At 39.3% G+C, this 16,173-nt stretch overlaps 1 protein-coding gene across 3 annotated transcripts in view; it reads right to left on the minus strand.

Moving 5' to 3' along the window:
* Positions 1–16,173, minus strand: part of PGR (progesterone receptor) — a 71,852-nt gene that overhangs the window by 29,108 nt on the left and 26,571 nt on the right. For all 3 annotated transcript variants that reach the window (XR_517023.5, NM_001082267.1, XM_017350681.4), the window contains 1 exon segment: positions 13,885–14,001. Coding sequence is in view for 2 of the 3 variants with exons in the window: in NM_001082267.1 (NP_001075736.1) it covers positions 13,885–14,001 (117 nt within the window). In the remaining variant the exon portion in view is untranslated.

The following is a 16,173-nucleotide window of genomic DNA, read 5'->3' on the forward strand; positions in this document are numbered from 1 at the left end:
AAAAGTACAGAGAAACATTTTCCTGTATTTTTGCCACAGTAGGCAATTTTAAGTTAAGTCTCAGAGCTCAAAATGTTGAAGGTAGATATGTAATTTCAGCAATAATAAATGCAGTTGTTGAAGCTAATCTGATCCCCGAGGGAAGAAAATGGTAGGAATAGAAGAAGGACATGGGAAGAAGGCATACTAGTGTCAACCTGAGTTTAGAGGGTATGAGAGCACCTCTTCTGGTACTTCATAATGTTGTTAGGTCTCTCTCACCAGGCTATGCAGCTTCGAATTAATGTGCTTACAAGCTTTAGGAAACATAGAGGTGAACAGTAAATATTAAAAGTGGTTCTTCAATAATAAATTTTCTAAGGTGCCTGAAAGAATGAAATACAATTTTTCTGGAGAGAAATACCTTCAATTAAAACTACACAGCAATTTTTAAAAATTAAAGAAATAGTGAATCAGAAATAGCAGAAACAATAAACAGTGTGTTGGATTTGGTTCAAACTGGCTTATAAGTGCTGACTGTTAAATGTTCAGGAATTTGGGGAACCAATTATTAAATCATTAGTAACTTGATATTTGCCAGGAGAGTTTTTAAACCACCATAACTAAAAAATACTTTAAAAAATCAGAACTCTTTATAAATAAAGAGATTTGGTTTACTAACATAGTACAATTCTATAACTGCATCCTGAGTTTTAGGACTTTAGAATTATTTTTTTTTATTTTTTATTTTATTTTATTTTTTTTTTTGACAGGCAGAGTGGACAGTGAGAGAGAGAGAGACAGAGAGAAAGGTCTTCCTTTGCCGTTGGTTCACCCTCCAGTGGCCGCCGCGGCTGGCGTGCTGCGGCCGGCACACCGCGCTGATCCGATGGCAGGAGCCAGGAGCCAGGTGCTTTTCCTGCTCTCCCATGGGGTGCAGGGCCCAAGCACCTGGGCCATCCTCCACTGCACTCCCTGGCCACAGCAGAGGGCTGGCCTGGAAGAGGGGCAACCGGGACAGAATCCGGCGCCCCGACCGGGACTAGAACCCGGTGTGCCGGCGCCGCTAGGCGGAGGATTAGCCTAGTGAGCCGCGGCGCCGGCCAGAATTATTATTTATAATAAGTTTGCTTACAATTACTAAAGATATGTGATAAATACTTGAAATGAAATAAAATGTTACTGTAAAAAGAAACAGACACATATAAATGAAACAAGTAAAATATCTAATTTTTTTAAAAACAATTATTTAAAACAATTAAAACAAGGACTGCAAGATGGCAGAATGGGAAAAACCATACTGTGGTAAGCTAGGTATAAACAGCAAACAAAAGTATAGAAAGTTCACTCTCAGAGGAGAGTTAGAAAGAAGAACACAGTGGAAATTCTACAGAAGGAATAGGAATGCAGCGGGCCTGTGTGGAAGGTGCAGGCATGCAACATGAACATGGATACAACACATGACTCCAGCAGCTGACAGCTGGAGAGTACGCCAGCTTGGAGATGGAGATGAGGTCAGACTGCAGCAATCCATGGTGATATAGCCAGAGGAAGAGCATGGCACAAGTCTGGACCAGAGTCCTAGGGGCTAGAGGGTACCCATGGATCCTGTGGAAATAAAAGGGGCACGTTTCTCTCATCCCATCCTTCCCACAACAGTGCCCAGTGCCCATCGGGGAGACAGCGGATGCCATTTTGGGCAAAAGTGGCAGCTGAGGAAGCCCTTGTGCATGCATATAGCACCTGGCAGAGACAGGATGCCGTCTTCTCTGCAGTACTGGCAGCAGCAGGGAGAAGGCAAAATTTGGCCAGTGGCACCTGTGTTTGCGTGAGAGCGAAAAATCTGTGGTCTCCACTGACTTTGAGCCTGGCTGGGAGGACTGACAGGGGCTGGGACACACATAAGACTATGAGGCACCCCCGGCTTCCCAACATACTACAGGCTCTGGGGCTCAAGCCACCTGGGTGGAACACCCACAGACACCTGGCTTGAGGAATGCCTGCCTCTCTGTGGACTGAACAGGCACCTAGACTAGAACCTGGAATACTGGCGCCGCAGGAGCCTGGTGAGCCGCGGTGCCAGCCTACTCAAACTTTCAATAGTAAGACATAAAAAATACAACCAACTTATTTTTGACAAAGAAGCTAAAATCAATCCCTGGAGCAAGGACAGCATCTTCAATAAATTGTGCTGTGGAAACTAGATCTCCATGTGCAGAAATATGAAAGTAGATCCCTACCTTACCCTTAAACAAAAATCCATTCAAAATGGATCAAAAACCTAAATCTGTGACCCGATATCATCAAATTACTAGAGAACACTGGAGGAACTCTGCAAAGCATTGGCATAGGCCCCAGAAGCACAGGCAATCAAAGCCAAAATTGACAAATGGACTACTTCAAGCTGAGAAGCTTCTGCACTGCAAAAGAAACACTCAGTGAAGTGAAAAAGAACTGACAGAATGGGAAAAAAATACTTGCAAACAATGCAACTGATCAAGGTTTAACATCCAGAATCTATAAAGAGCTCAAGAAATCCAACAACAACAAAACAAACAATCCAGCTAAGAAATAGGCAATGGACTTGAACAGGCATTTTTCAAGAGAAAATTCAAATGACCAGCACACACTTGAAAAATGCTCAGAATCACTAACCATCAGGGAAATGAAAATCAAAACCTCAATGAATTTTCACCTCACCTCAGTTAGAATGGCTCTCATACAGAAATCAACAAACAACAAATGCTGGTGAGGATGTAGGGAAATGGTACCCTAATCCACTGTTGGTGGGACTGTACACTGGTCCAGCCACTGTAGAAGACAGTATGGAGATACCTTAGAAATCTGAATGTAGATCTACCATATGATCCAGCCATCTCATTCCTGGGAGTTTACCAAAACCAAAAGAAATCAGCATATGAAAGAGTGATCTGTACCCCCATGTTCATCGCAGCATAATTCCCAATAGCTAAGATATGGAATAAACCCAGATGTTCATCAACTAATGACAGGATAAAGAAATTATGGTATATATAACTATGGGGTACTACTCAGCTGTAAAAGAAAATGAAATCCTATCTTTTGCAACAAAATGGATGAAAGTGGAAAGCATTATACTTAGGGAAATAAGCCAGTCCCAAAAATACAGATATCATATTTTTCCCTGATCTGTGGTAGTAACTAATATCAAAAAGGTAATACATTGGAGTGAAATGGGCATTTTGAGATTTGATGACTGTTTACAGCCCTTGTCTCTTCTGTTGAGGAACGTTTTTTATTCATACTGTTTGTTGAACTCTACTTAGTGTAGGGGATAACATTAGGATCATTAAGTAGAGTGAAAATAGATCTTTGTAAAAATTAAGGGTCAGAACAGGAGAGGGAGGAAGAAGGAATGGAGTGTGAGCAGGAGAGAAGGTAAGTTGGGAAGTGTCATTATGTTCCTAAATTCATATATATAAAATACATGAAACTTGTATATTAAATTAAATTTTTAAAAATTTTGGAAAAAAATTGCAGCACATAGCCCTAGAAATAATGGTGAGCAGAAAGACAGAATTAATTAAATTGCACAGAACATAGAAGATGACATTGTTAAAACAATAAAAAGACTTAAGAAATGTGGATAATAAAATGGGATACTCTAATATATCTCTAGTAATTGCTCTGGAGGTAGAAACAGGCAACAAGGAAGGAAGCAATATTTGAAGGATATTGGTATGGTTGTTCCACTATTGGTAGTTAAATGTGGGCAAACAGATTGAATAAAAAATGAATGATTGCTAATTTTGGATCCTGCTCTGAAATGAATACTGTTTATTTGCCATCACTTCCCTCTCTGACATTACTTTTTATTTCTGGCAAACATATTTTATTTTCAATGGATTACAGAAGGGTTCCCAGAAAGTGCTCACTCTTTTGTAGGAGCAAGGGAAAATCATTATGCTGGCTATTAAAATGTAAGTTTGATGGTGGCCAGAGGCTTTCTGGGAAATGGATGAGGAAACAGAAGATAAGGATCAGCAGGCAGTTAAGGGCCAGTGTAAATCCTTAGACATTATAAGGCCATAATAAGCATCACTGTGGTTTGGGTGGATTTACAATCATCTCTTCAGTTCCTGTATAAAATTATGGGAGACACGTATGATTACTTCAGATTGACAAAGGATGCTGACCATTGTGTGGCCCTGAAATCAGTCCATTGGGGCTATGCTTCACTAAGCCCTCATAGCACTGATGCAGTTTGCTTTCCATTTTTCAGGATCCACCTTCATTTTCCAGATCAAAACAGAATGTTCCTGTATTTATACTTCAAAGAAAACATAGGCGCTTGCCAATTAAAAATACAAAAGTGAAAGAATTCGAGAATTGACTCCTTAAAAATATATGTCTTAAGGCTGGCATAGATCCTAGCGGCTAAGACTCCCACATCTCATGATGGTGTACCTGGGTTCAATTCTCAACTCTGGCTCATTCCTCCTCCTGCTAATGCAAACCACAGGTGGCAGTAACTCTGACTCAAGTAATAGAGTTTCTACCACCCACATGGGAGAGCTGGATTTAATTCCTGGATCCCAGCTGCAGCCTCAGAAAGGAATAGATACTGAAAGTAACCACTGATCAGTCCTAGCTGGCAGCCACAAAAGCAGTCCCGAACAAATACAGAAACATTTTAAGCAAGGAAGTGAGAATGAATACTCAAAGGACTATCCCCCAGTTGGTGTGCAAGAGATGGTGTTCTGGGTACACAACCAGAAGGTGACCAGGAGGTCTCATGTGGCTGCAGGCTTCAATGCTGAAGACTGGGCATAATGGGAGGGGTACCATCTCTCAGATTTGCTGCTTCAAATGCCAAAGTTTTGGTAGAGAAATTGACATCTGGAGATTTGATTATTGTTTATACTCCCAAAGAACATGGATTTTCTACTTATTGCTTGTTGAATTCTTTATTTAGTGGAGATTAAGCCTGTGATTATAAAGTGAATTGAAAGTATTATTGCAAAAATTAAAAGAAAAATAAGAAAGGAAGGAGGAGTGGGGTTGCAGGGGAGGAGAGAGGATAGGAAGTATCATTATGTTCTTAAAACTGTATACATGAAATACATGAAATTTGTTCCCTTTATATAAATGAATAACTTTTTTAAAAGTTACAAAAAAGAATTGCTTGTAAGAAAGATACTGAGAGGTCTAAAGAGGCAGGTAGCAGCCACCACCCGCAGCAATTCTTAAGTAAAGAGGGTAAATGACTTGTAGTCATAATAATTAAAGACACAGAACAGGCCTCTATACTCCCTTAGAATGTATCACTGTGTCCTAAATGCAGAAATCTTGGAATTCTTCAGAAAAATAGCTGAAGCTTTGTTGGCTTTCAAGTTCGGAAGAAGAGAACAAAACCTAACAAACAAAAATATCCTTTACTCCACAATCCTTCAGCCTAGCAAATTATCTCTCTGCCAAGAGAAGTGGAGGAGAATCTATGTGGAGGAGCAGGAGGAAGGAGTGAGAAACACACTTTCTAAATACTCACTCCTGAGGTCTGAGGATAAGGCTGTCTCTAAAATAAAAAAAAAAAAAAGAAATAGTCTGTGGCTTTAAAAACGTTTCAGCAGACATAACACATTCATTAATCATTCCCTTACATGGAAAATTAATATTTTTGAAAGAACTAATTAATTTTATAATAGCCTAGCATTTCTACCACAAATACCAAATACTGAGCTGTATTCATTTTGGAAAAAAATATTTGTGAATCATTAAACTACAGTGCTTTCTAAATGAAAGAAGTTAGAAGCAGGACATCTAAATTAAGGATGTCACTATCTTCCTACACAGTACTGTACAGCAATGAACTGAATGCAAAAGATCACCGTGACCTACTGAAGGTAAGGGAAATGATTCATTAAAAATAGGAATGGTATGCAAAGAAGAGACCAAATAATTCAAACACAATTCTTACAGTCACTGAAGCAGACAGGTACAAACTTCTTAATAAAATCTATATCACAATATTTCAAAAGCATGTTTCACACCTCAGATATTGTATTTTAAGGTTTTATCAAATTTTTAAAAATTTTTCAATGTTTTCTCATATTTCATCTTCTGTTATTCAAATGGTCTGTATATCAGAAATGAAAAATTTCAGGAAGGAGTGGGAAACAAAGGAAGGAAAATTGGAAGGAGGAAGGGAGGGAGGGAGAGAGGGAGGGAGGGAGGAAGGAATTATAAAGTCTGAAAATACCAAGTACAGGTAAGGATACAAAGCAACAAGAATTCTCACACGTTTGTGGAAGCAGGCATTTTGGGGGTTGACTTGGTGACAGGGTGAAGAGTCACGCTCTGTCAATGAGCCAAAAATCTGCTTTCCAGGTGTACACTAGAGAGCTTCTCAAGCACATGCACAAAGATACAAGCACAAGCACGTTTCATAATTATGAGAAAACTGCAAGTAAATACCATTAATACAAGAAAAGAGAAAAGCACTATGGAATGTTCATGAAGTGAAATATTACCAAGAAGTTAAAATTAAAACATAGCTACATGGATAATCTACACCAACTTCAAAAACACAAGACTGAGAGGAAAATGCAAGTTGGAGAAGTACAAATCTAGTGTGATGGATGGCATATGGACTTAAAATATCCAAAATGATCCTATTACATTAAATATTCATATACATGAAATACAAGTATAAAAATGCTGAACAATAATTCAACATAATAGTTAACTGTGAGGAAAGAATGATTCTAATGGGTTTAGGGAAAGACACACCAGAATCATCAAAATATCTGTAGTGCCTTATTCCTTATAAAACACAACAAAAATGAAAGTAGCATTAACAGTTATCAGCTGTTATAAACTGAGTGATGTATAATTTACTTACTTTTAATGTTTTGGGTAGATTTGGTACATTCCTTAATTATGCTTCAAGTTTTTAAATTATAGGGGAATCACAAAAAAACTCTTCTATGACAACTATTAAAAATGTTTTATGGGGCCAGTGTCGTGGCACAGTGGGTTCAGCCAAGGCCTGCCATGCCAGTATCCTATTTGAGTACTGATTCCAGTCGTGGCTGCCCTCCTTTCAATCCAACTCCCTGCTAATGTGCCTGGGAAACCAACAGAGGATGGCCCAAGTGCCTGCAGCCCTGCCCCTATACGGCTGACCTGGATGAGGTCATGGCTCCTGGCTTCTATCTGGCCCAGGCCTGGTCATTTCAGCCATTCAGAAAGTAAAGCTGCAGATGGAAGATCTCTTTCTATTTATGTCTCCCTCTGTCTCTGTTACCCTGGCTTTCAAATAAATAAAATCTTTTTATAAAAACTATTTTACATGGAAAATGTATATTTTCTTTTAATTCCACTTTTCATTCTCATGAACTTTTTGAAGTCCCCCACACATGCAAATTGGTATTATGATAAACTTTTTTTAAGATTTATTTTATTTATTTGAAAGGCAGCATAACAGAGAGAGAGAGAGGAGAAGAGAGAGAGAGAGAAAGGGAGAGAGGGGGGAGAGAGAGAGATCTTCCACCCACTTCTTTTTGTTTCTCTTAAAGATTTATTTATTTATTTGAAAGTCAGAGTTACACAGAGAGAAAAGAAAAGGCAGAGAGAGAGAGAAGTCTTCCATCCACTGGTTCACTCCCCAGTTGGCTGCAACAGCCAGAGCTTTGCTGTTCTGAAGTCAGGAGCCAGGAGCTTCTTCCTAGTCTCCCATGCGGGTGCAGGGGCCCAAGGGGCCTTCTTCTACTGCTCTCCCAGGTCATAGCAGAGAGCTGGATCAGAAGTGGAGCAGTGGAGACTCGAATTGGCGAGTGAGATCACAGTGGAAAGAACAGGTCATCAAAGAAGAAGGTACCTTTCTCTGAAGGGAGGAGAGAACTTCCACTTTGACTATGACCTCGCTTAAATAAGATCAGAGTCGACAAACTCAAAATGCTTCCATAGCCTTGGTAACTCATGACAAGAGCCTAGGGTGATTACTGACACCATAAACAAGAGTGTCAGTTTGTTAAGTCAACAACAGGTGTCACTGTGCACTTACTCCTCATGTAGGATCTATGTCCTTAATGTGTTGTACAATGTGAATTAATGCTATAACTAGTACTCAAACAGTATTTTACACTTTATGTTCTGTGTGGGTGCAAACTGTTGAAATCTTTACTTAATTTATACTAAATTGATCTTCTGTATATAAAGATAATTGAAAATGAATCGATGCAAATGGAATGGAAGAGGGAGTGAGAGATGGGAGGGTTGTGGGTGGGAGGGAAGTTATGGGGGGGAAAAGCCACTGTAATCCATAAACCGTACTTTGGAAATTTATATTTATTAAATAAAAGTTAAAAAAATATTTGGAAGCTAGGTTTAATTCCAAAGCTCCTGCTTTAAAGCCAAAACCACTCCTGGTTCAAAGACAAAAGCACAGATGCTCGTGGGGCACCAGCAGGCTGATAAACTTCTAATTGTGGTTATATGCATGGATTCCAGTCTGACAGCCCTGAGTAGTATAACCTGAGAAGAATCTTCTTTGACATGGAGGGGAAACACAAATGGCAGGAAAAACTGGACCCTTTACCTTATGAGCCCCAGACTGCACGCTCAGCTCTCAAGTCTCTGCTGAGCCACCCGCCTGGCCTGCCAGGTGTATTCTCTCCATTTAACCACATTACCTGGCTTTCCCCAGTCTGAGTAACTGGTCATTCTCTGTCCCATCTGCTTTGATGAATGCCCTATCCCCAATAAACTTTGCTACTTTGTAAAAAAAAAAAAAAAAGTGTATATATAAAACATTTTAAATAAATAAATAAAATAATTTAAATAAATAAATAAAATTGTACTCCCTTCAAAATGATGAGCTGACTTTAAAGATGCTCTAGACACTCAGGACCCTATTTTCAAACGTGAAATCATTATTGAAAGGAAATGTGAATGTAGAGGAGCAGCACTTTTAAACAGTACATTTCTGTCTTCAATTTAAATATTTATTTAGCTAAATTAGTGTGCTAAGTATTATATATGTAAACATTTGACATTTTATTCTTATCCCCAGAAATATATATTTGTTTTGGCCAGCACACATTTGTATCTTTTAACTGGGAAAATGAAGGTTCCCCATATGACCAGTTAGTTTGGGACTGTCTCCATTGATAGCTGTTATCCCAGTTCAATTATTGATAGCATTCTCTTCCATTCTCAGAAGTTGTCCTGATTTGGACAATCAAGGGAAAATATGTTTTAGATTTCAGGAGAAGTAGGGCACAGGATGGCCACAGGGAACTCAGAACCCTCATGAGACTGGAGGACACGAAACTTAGGGACCGTGTTGCTAGGCAATGATAACTCTGCTCACAATGATGCCTATTCATCATTTCTATATTTGATGTGGGGCCATTTCATCATGCACTAAGTTCTGCCCTATCATGGAACCAATTCTGCCCTTAAGCAGAAGAAATATACAGAAACTGAAGTTGATGACAGCTTTGTACCCAAAAAGGTGACCCTGCTCTGAGTTGCTTGGGTCTCTGCCCCTTTCATCCCAGTAAATACACAGTTATAAAACAATGAACTAAGCATATAATGGGAAGAGGGAGAGTCAGTTCCCAATGTCTCATGTAGGGTGGGAGAGGGGTTGGGTAGCTGGGTCCCTTATCATTTCCACTGTGGCCCATTGGGTCAACCTTCCATTATAGGAGAAGGAAAGCTGAAACAAGAAGATTCAGAATGAACTCCAATCTGAGTTGGCTCAAAGTCTGTCCACTGACCCAGATATGAAAAATACTACATTTTACGGGGTCCCCACAAAACTTCTGCCCCTGCAGTGACTGAGGAAATGGGAAGGTTTTCAAAAGTCACACTTAGCATGAAACATGTCAGAGTTCACAAGGAGTGAAGGGAGAATCGTGAAAGGTGAAAGTAAAACATGTGAAGACAGGGGAAAGTACACAAAGGATCAGTGGGAGAAAGGCTTCGACAAAGGACACAGCTGCTATCAATGAGAGGCACCAGGTGCTGCATTTAGCTTGCTGGGCTTTATTCATGGACAGACCAAGGAGAGTTTATTTGGAAAGATCACTGGTCCTTTGCCTACCTAGCAAAGGCCAAACTCCAGAATCTGATGCAACCTAGCTTTCAAGCTTCACTTCTTCCTGTTCCCACTAAATAACTTACTTTCCAGAAAAACTATCATCACTGGAATGTCTATGTTTTTGTCATACATATTATTTTCATTGTAGAAACACCTTTCTCTGTTTCCATTTATTAAAAATTTATTCACCTTTTGAGAGTCTTCTCTCTGAAGCTCTTACTAACTCTCAGAATTATTTCCTTCCTTTTCTCTCTTTTGCATAGCATGTGTGTTACTACTTTTATGACACTCCTCTTCTTTACAATGATCTTATTAAGAATTGTATAGTACTGTGCACAAGGACAGCCATGACAGGACTAAGTAGGGTTCTTAATACAATGGATATTCAAAAAATCTTAGGCTCATACACTCTTTCCAGAGTGGAACACACACCACTTGTGGCAGGTGAACTGTTGATACTTTAAATTTATGTTTTATGTATTTATTTTGGAGGCAGAGGTACTAGACATTCCCATCCACTGATACACTCCCTAAATGCCCACAGTGACAAGGACTAGGAACTCAGTCCATATCTCCCACACAGGTGGCAGGGATCCAAACTTGAGTCATCATCTGCTGCCTCCAAGCATGCACACTAGCCTGAAGCTGGAATCAGGAGCAGAGGCAGGATGCGAACTTAGACTCTCTGATATTGGAAGTGGGCACCCCGGTGGCATCTCAACTGCTAGTCTAAACACTTACTCCGGTGAGCTGCTTTTAGGTAGATGAGCTAGTTTTAAGCAGTATTTTAAGAATTAGGAATGCATTTTTAAGTTTTAGAAAAACTACAGTGTATCAAACACATGATGTTAGCAATCTTATGCTTAACAAATGACTAAGTGAACTGAAAACATTTATCAGCATCAAGTGGCCAGCACTGACACCCTTCCTGACATTTCCAATTAACACAACTTACTCAACATTTTCTATGGTCTCTAACCATCATTTCACATACATGCTTGTCACTTCTTCCCCTGGAGTATAAGCCATATGAGGGCAAGGCTATGTTCATTGTGTTTGTTGTTCTACTCCCAGATCTTAGAATAGAATCTGATAAGAAGGAAGGACTCAATACACAGTTAATGAACAACTGGAGGGAGAGGGGCAGTAGAAAGGAAAGGAAGGAAAAAGGGAGGAAGGGAGAAAAAGCTAAAGTTAATTAAAATAAATAAGGATAGAGACGATGTGAAAATACAGTAATAACTGTGGAGGTGGTAGAGTATGACATAGGGAGCACTGGAACCGTACACCAAAAGAACAAGGAATTAGGATATGAAAGATAATGAAAGGTTACAGAAACTTAAATGATAGGCTGACGTCTAGAATATTGAGAAAACATCAAATTCTTTAGGAATACTCGAAGGTTCAACCCATAACTCTGCCATTCCTATTCTGCTATGAAGTTGAAGAAATTTTTCAAGCCATTTGCGAGAACATTAAAGGTCAAAGATCCTGATGAAATCTCAGCTTCAGTGCTACAAGTTCTGCTGTTTTCTAAGGCAAGTAAGATGTAGAAAACACAATTACTGTGCCAGGAGTCAGAATTTCTTTGGGTTTTTTCCTCAGTCCAATATTAACTAGATATGTGATATCGTGAGAAAGCCCTAATTTCTAAAATTTAGGAAGTTTCTGAAGACTTCGAAGGGTAAAGAAGAAATAAAAAGAGGAGGAAATTGAGTTGTGGGACTAAAAAATAACCTTTAATCTGGTGAGATAGTGGATTTATTCATTTAATGACTAGCAAGTGCTTTTTTAAGTCAAGCACTGTTGTAGACACACATAAGCTTGAGAACTGCTCATTGATTGCCCTTAACTTAGGGGATACAGATCTCTAATCAAGAACTTATAAAACCCTGCCAGTGATCTGATTTCAGTGAATTATTGTAGAATGCCCAGTGTGTTGCCTGGAGCATTAGTTTTGTCTGAGCATGTGGGCAAAGGCTTTAGAGTGGAGGTAACGTTTCGGTAGCCTTCAAACTTGACAAATATTGGTCTGCATAGTGCATTTCGCAACTGAAGATACACAGCACATTGATAGAACACAAGCTTTTTAGATGGCATACTGAATAAGCACTTTTAGAAATATTTTTCAACAATTATGTACACATTTTACTATGTTTTAGAGAATTCAAATTTAGATGTAAAGTCCATGACTCCCAGGGCAGGCACTGAGGTATAGCATTGTAGCCATCAGGGGAACGAACCAGCAGATAGAATATCTTTCTCTGTCTCTCCCTCTCTCTCTGTCACTCTGCTTTTCAATAAATAAGTAAATCTCAAAAAAGAAATAGAAATAAAACCATGACTCCCAGATAGTATTACATAGGATATGGCTAACTAAAGGAAATGTAGGAGAAAGGATTGGGTTTCATGACCCAGAGCTCTTCATCTTCCTTATTCTGTTTTATTTCATTCAAGACATTAGTCATTATATAAAATTAATCCCTTTTTCTTTTTTAAATTTAAGGTATACGAATTTCATGTATTTCTTAGATATAGATTTAGGAACATAGTGATACTTCCCACCCATACTCCCATCCTTCCTCTCTTGTTCCCTCTCTTTAATTTTTACAAGGATCTACTTTTAGTTTACTTTATACTCATAAGGTTAACTCTACACTAAGTATAGAGTTCAACAAATAGTAAGAAGAAAAAACACTGTTCCTCAACAGTAAAGACAAGGGGTGTAAACAGTCATGGAATCTGAAAATGTTAACTTCTATACACTTGTATATATTTTTGGTACTCTATTAGTTACCACAGATCACGGAAAACATATGGTATTTGTCTTTTTGGGACTGGTTTATCTCATTAAGTATAATTGTTTCCAGTTCATTCATTTTGTTGCAAAAAACAGGATTCACACTTTTTTTATCAGTTGAATGGTATTCCATAGTGTATATATAACATAATTTCTTTATCCAGTCATCAGGTGATGGACATCTGGATTGACTCCATATCTTAGCTATTGTGAATTGAGCTGCAATGAATATGGGGGTACAGAAAACTCTTTCATCTGCTGATTTTATTTTATTTTATTTTATTTTTTTGGGTAAATTCCCAGGAGTGGGATTGCTGGGTCATATGGTAGATCTATTGTCAGCTTTCTGAGGTATCTCCATACTGTCTTCCACAATGGCTGTACTGTTTACATTTTCACCAAAAGTCGATTAGGGTACCTTTTCCCTCACATCCTTGCCAGTATTTATTGTTTGTTGATTTACTGAAATAGTTAGATATTTTAATAATGATGAAAATATGGGGAAGAGCAATTATGAATGTAAGTATCAAATGGAGTCAGACTTCAGTTCCACCGACCTTGCTTGAATCAATCATTTATAGGATCTGAAAAGCAATGCGCCTGACCAATCTGCAGAATCAATTTTTGAGCTGATTCAATGCTCTCATTTTCCATATGAAGAGACAGAGGCCCAAAAAAGGTTAGTGATTTGCTCAAGGCCACACTAGCACTGAGCTACAAAGCATAGACTCCAATTCATGTGATTCAAACAGGTCAATGCACTTCTAATAATCTTACTTATAGAGAACAGAGATTAATGGAGTTTTCTCATGACAGATTTCAATATGCTGGAAATCTATAGGTAATAGAATGGTATACATTGCTTAATTTACATAGTCAAGGATGAAGTTACTACCAACAATCAAGGCATAAAAAAAGGAAGAACAAAAATAAATAAGAACAATTAGGATTTTTCTACTGCACTGTCTGATAGCATAAATACTAGATAGTACACTATTGATGAAAACATCAGAATTACCTCCAAGGACCATGCCAGCTTGACAGCACTTTCTAAGGCGACACGCCGGGCAGTTTTTCCTGCGGATTTTATCAACAATGCAGTCATTTCTTCCAGCACATAAATAGTTATGCTGCCCTAAAATAAAAAACAAACAAAAAGTGAAAAATACTTACAACATCTAAAGACCCCTGGAAATTCTATGCAACGATTGAAATACCCTGGGGTAGGTGCACATCAGCAAGTGTATGAATCTCTCAGTCAGCCTTTAGCTCAGCATGATGAATGTTGGTGATGTCATAAATCTGCTCAATACTTCACCTGTGCTTTCAGAAGCCTAAATGAGAGGAGGAATATGGCATAAAAATCAATTCCAGGGCTCCTTTAAAATATATTTGGTACATTTTGTGAACCTTCTGAATGCTGGTCACCACCACACTGCCTTTAGCTACTTCTGTCATTTCAGGTTTGGTGCTGATAAACACTATTTGTGAAAGATAGTGGACTCCTTAGTAAAACCCTTCTTTATGACTTCTAAGACTTTAAGGAAACAGATAAAGATTAGACAATTAAAGAGGTCTCTGAAATAGATTTCCTAAAAATCTACCCACTTAGTCCTATCTGGGGCTGATTCTCTCTTAAAGGATTTAATGTTTATGAATAGCATATTTAAAAAAAAAAACCTTTATTATACTGACTACTGTACTTGGTTTACTTTGACCACAAATTAGAAAACACTGTGAATAGTAACCATGATAATGAAAGAACAATGTAAAATAGAAAAGAGTACTCAATAAAGGAGAAGAAAGAATTATAGAAGAAATAGAAATCAAACACATTGTCCTGGGGTCATTTCACGTAAGGGAAACTACTTATGCTTTTGATACAGTCTGGAATATGAACTCAATATTCAACAATGATAGGGCCAGTGCCGTGGCTCACTAGGCTAATCCTCCGCCTTGCAGCGCCAGCACACCGGGTTCTAGTCCCGGTTGGGGCGCCGGATTCTGTCCCGGTTGCCCCTCTTCCAGGCCAGCTCTCTGCTGTGGCCAGGGAGTGCAGTGGAGGGTGGCCCAAGTACTTGGGCCCTGCACCCCATGGGAGACCAGGATAAGTACCTGGCTCCTGGCTTCGGATCAGCGCAGTGTGCTGGCTGCAGCGCGCCGGCCGCGGTGGCCATTGGAGGGTGAACCAATGGCAAATGAAGACCTGTCTCTCTCTCTCTCTCTCACTGTCCAACTCTGCCTGTCAAAAAAAAAAAAAAAAAAAAGATGATTTTTTTTTTTGACAGGCAGAGTTAGTGAGAGAGAGAGAGACAGAGAGAAAGGTCTCCCTTTTCCCGTTGGTTCACTCCCCAGATGGCCACCACGGCCAGCACGCTGCGCTGATCCAAAGCCAGGAGCCAGATGCTTCCTCCTGGTCTCCCTTGCGGGTGCAGGGCCCAAGCACTTGGGCCATCCTCCACTGCCCTCCTGGGCCACAGCAGAGAGCTGGACTGGAAGAGGAGCAACCGGGACAGAACCTAGTGCCCCAACCAGGACTAGAACCTAGGGTGCCAGCACCGCAGGTGGAGGATTAGCCTAGTGAGCCATGGCGCCAGCCAACAATGATGATTTTTAAAACACAAATATGTCCCATTAAATATGGTATGAAGCAATCTAATGTGTTAAGATTGAATGAAATTGGAGAAAATATCAGCTGAAATGTGCAACCATCAATTAAGTGGAAAATTTACTGTTTGCACTCTATTTTTCCAAAAATACCTTTAAATCAGATTGTCTTTTGACACTACAAGACTACACATATCCCTTAAGTATAACAGATAATTTTTAAAAAAATCATGAAATTGGGCTAGCATTGTGGTACAGCTGGTTAAGCTGCTATTTACAGTAACAGCATTCCCTTTTGGGTGTCAGTTCAAGTCCCAGCTACTCTGCTTTCCATCCAGCTCCCTGCTAATGCTATTGGGAAAGAACCTGAAGATGGCTCCAGTATTTGGGCCCTTGCCATCCACATGGGAGACCTGGATGGAGTTTAGCCTGGCCTATCCCTATCCATTTACAACCATTTGGGGAGTGAACCATCAGATGGGAAATCTCTCTCTCTCTGCCTTCCAAGTTAAATAAATATTTTTTTAAAACATCGTGACATTTCCCTGCAGTATTTTACATCTGTCAACATCAAAATCAGAAATCACAGTCATTCTTCAAGCAAAGCTTGCAGGAAAGATTACAGAGGTCCTTAAACATGTACTTAATCAAGCAGAGGAAAGGATGGATATGCACAAGTAGCAAAGGGCAAAAACCCAAA

The sequence above is a fragment of the Oryctolagus cuniculus genome, chromosome 1, assembly GCF_051225735.1.
Source record: "Oryctolagus cuniculus isolate XC-2025 breed Fujian yellow rabbit chromosome 1, ASM5122573v1, whole genome shotgun sequence".
NCBI lineage: Eukaryota > Metazoa > Chordata > Mammalia > Lagomorpha > Leporidae > Oryctolagus > Oryctolagus cuniculus.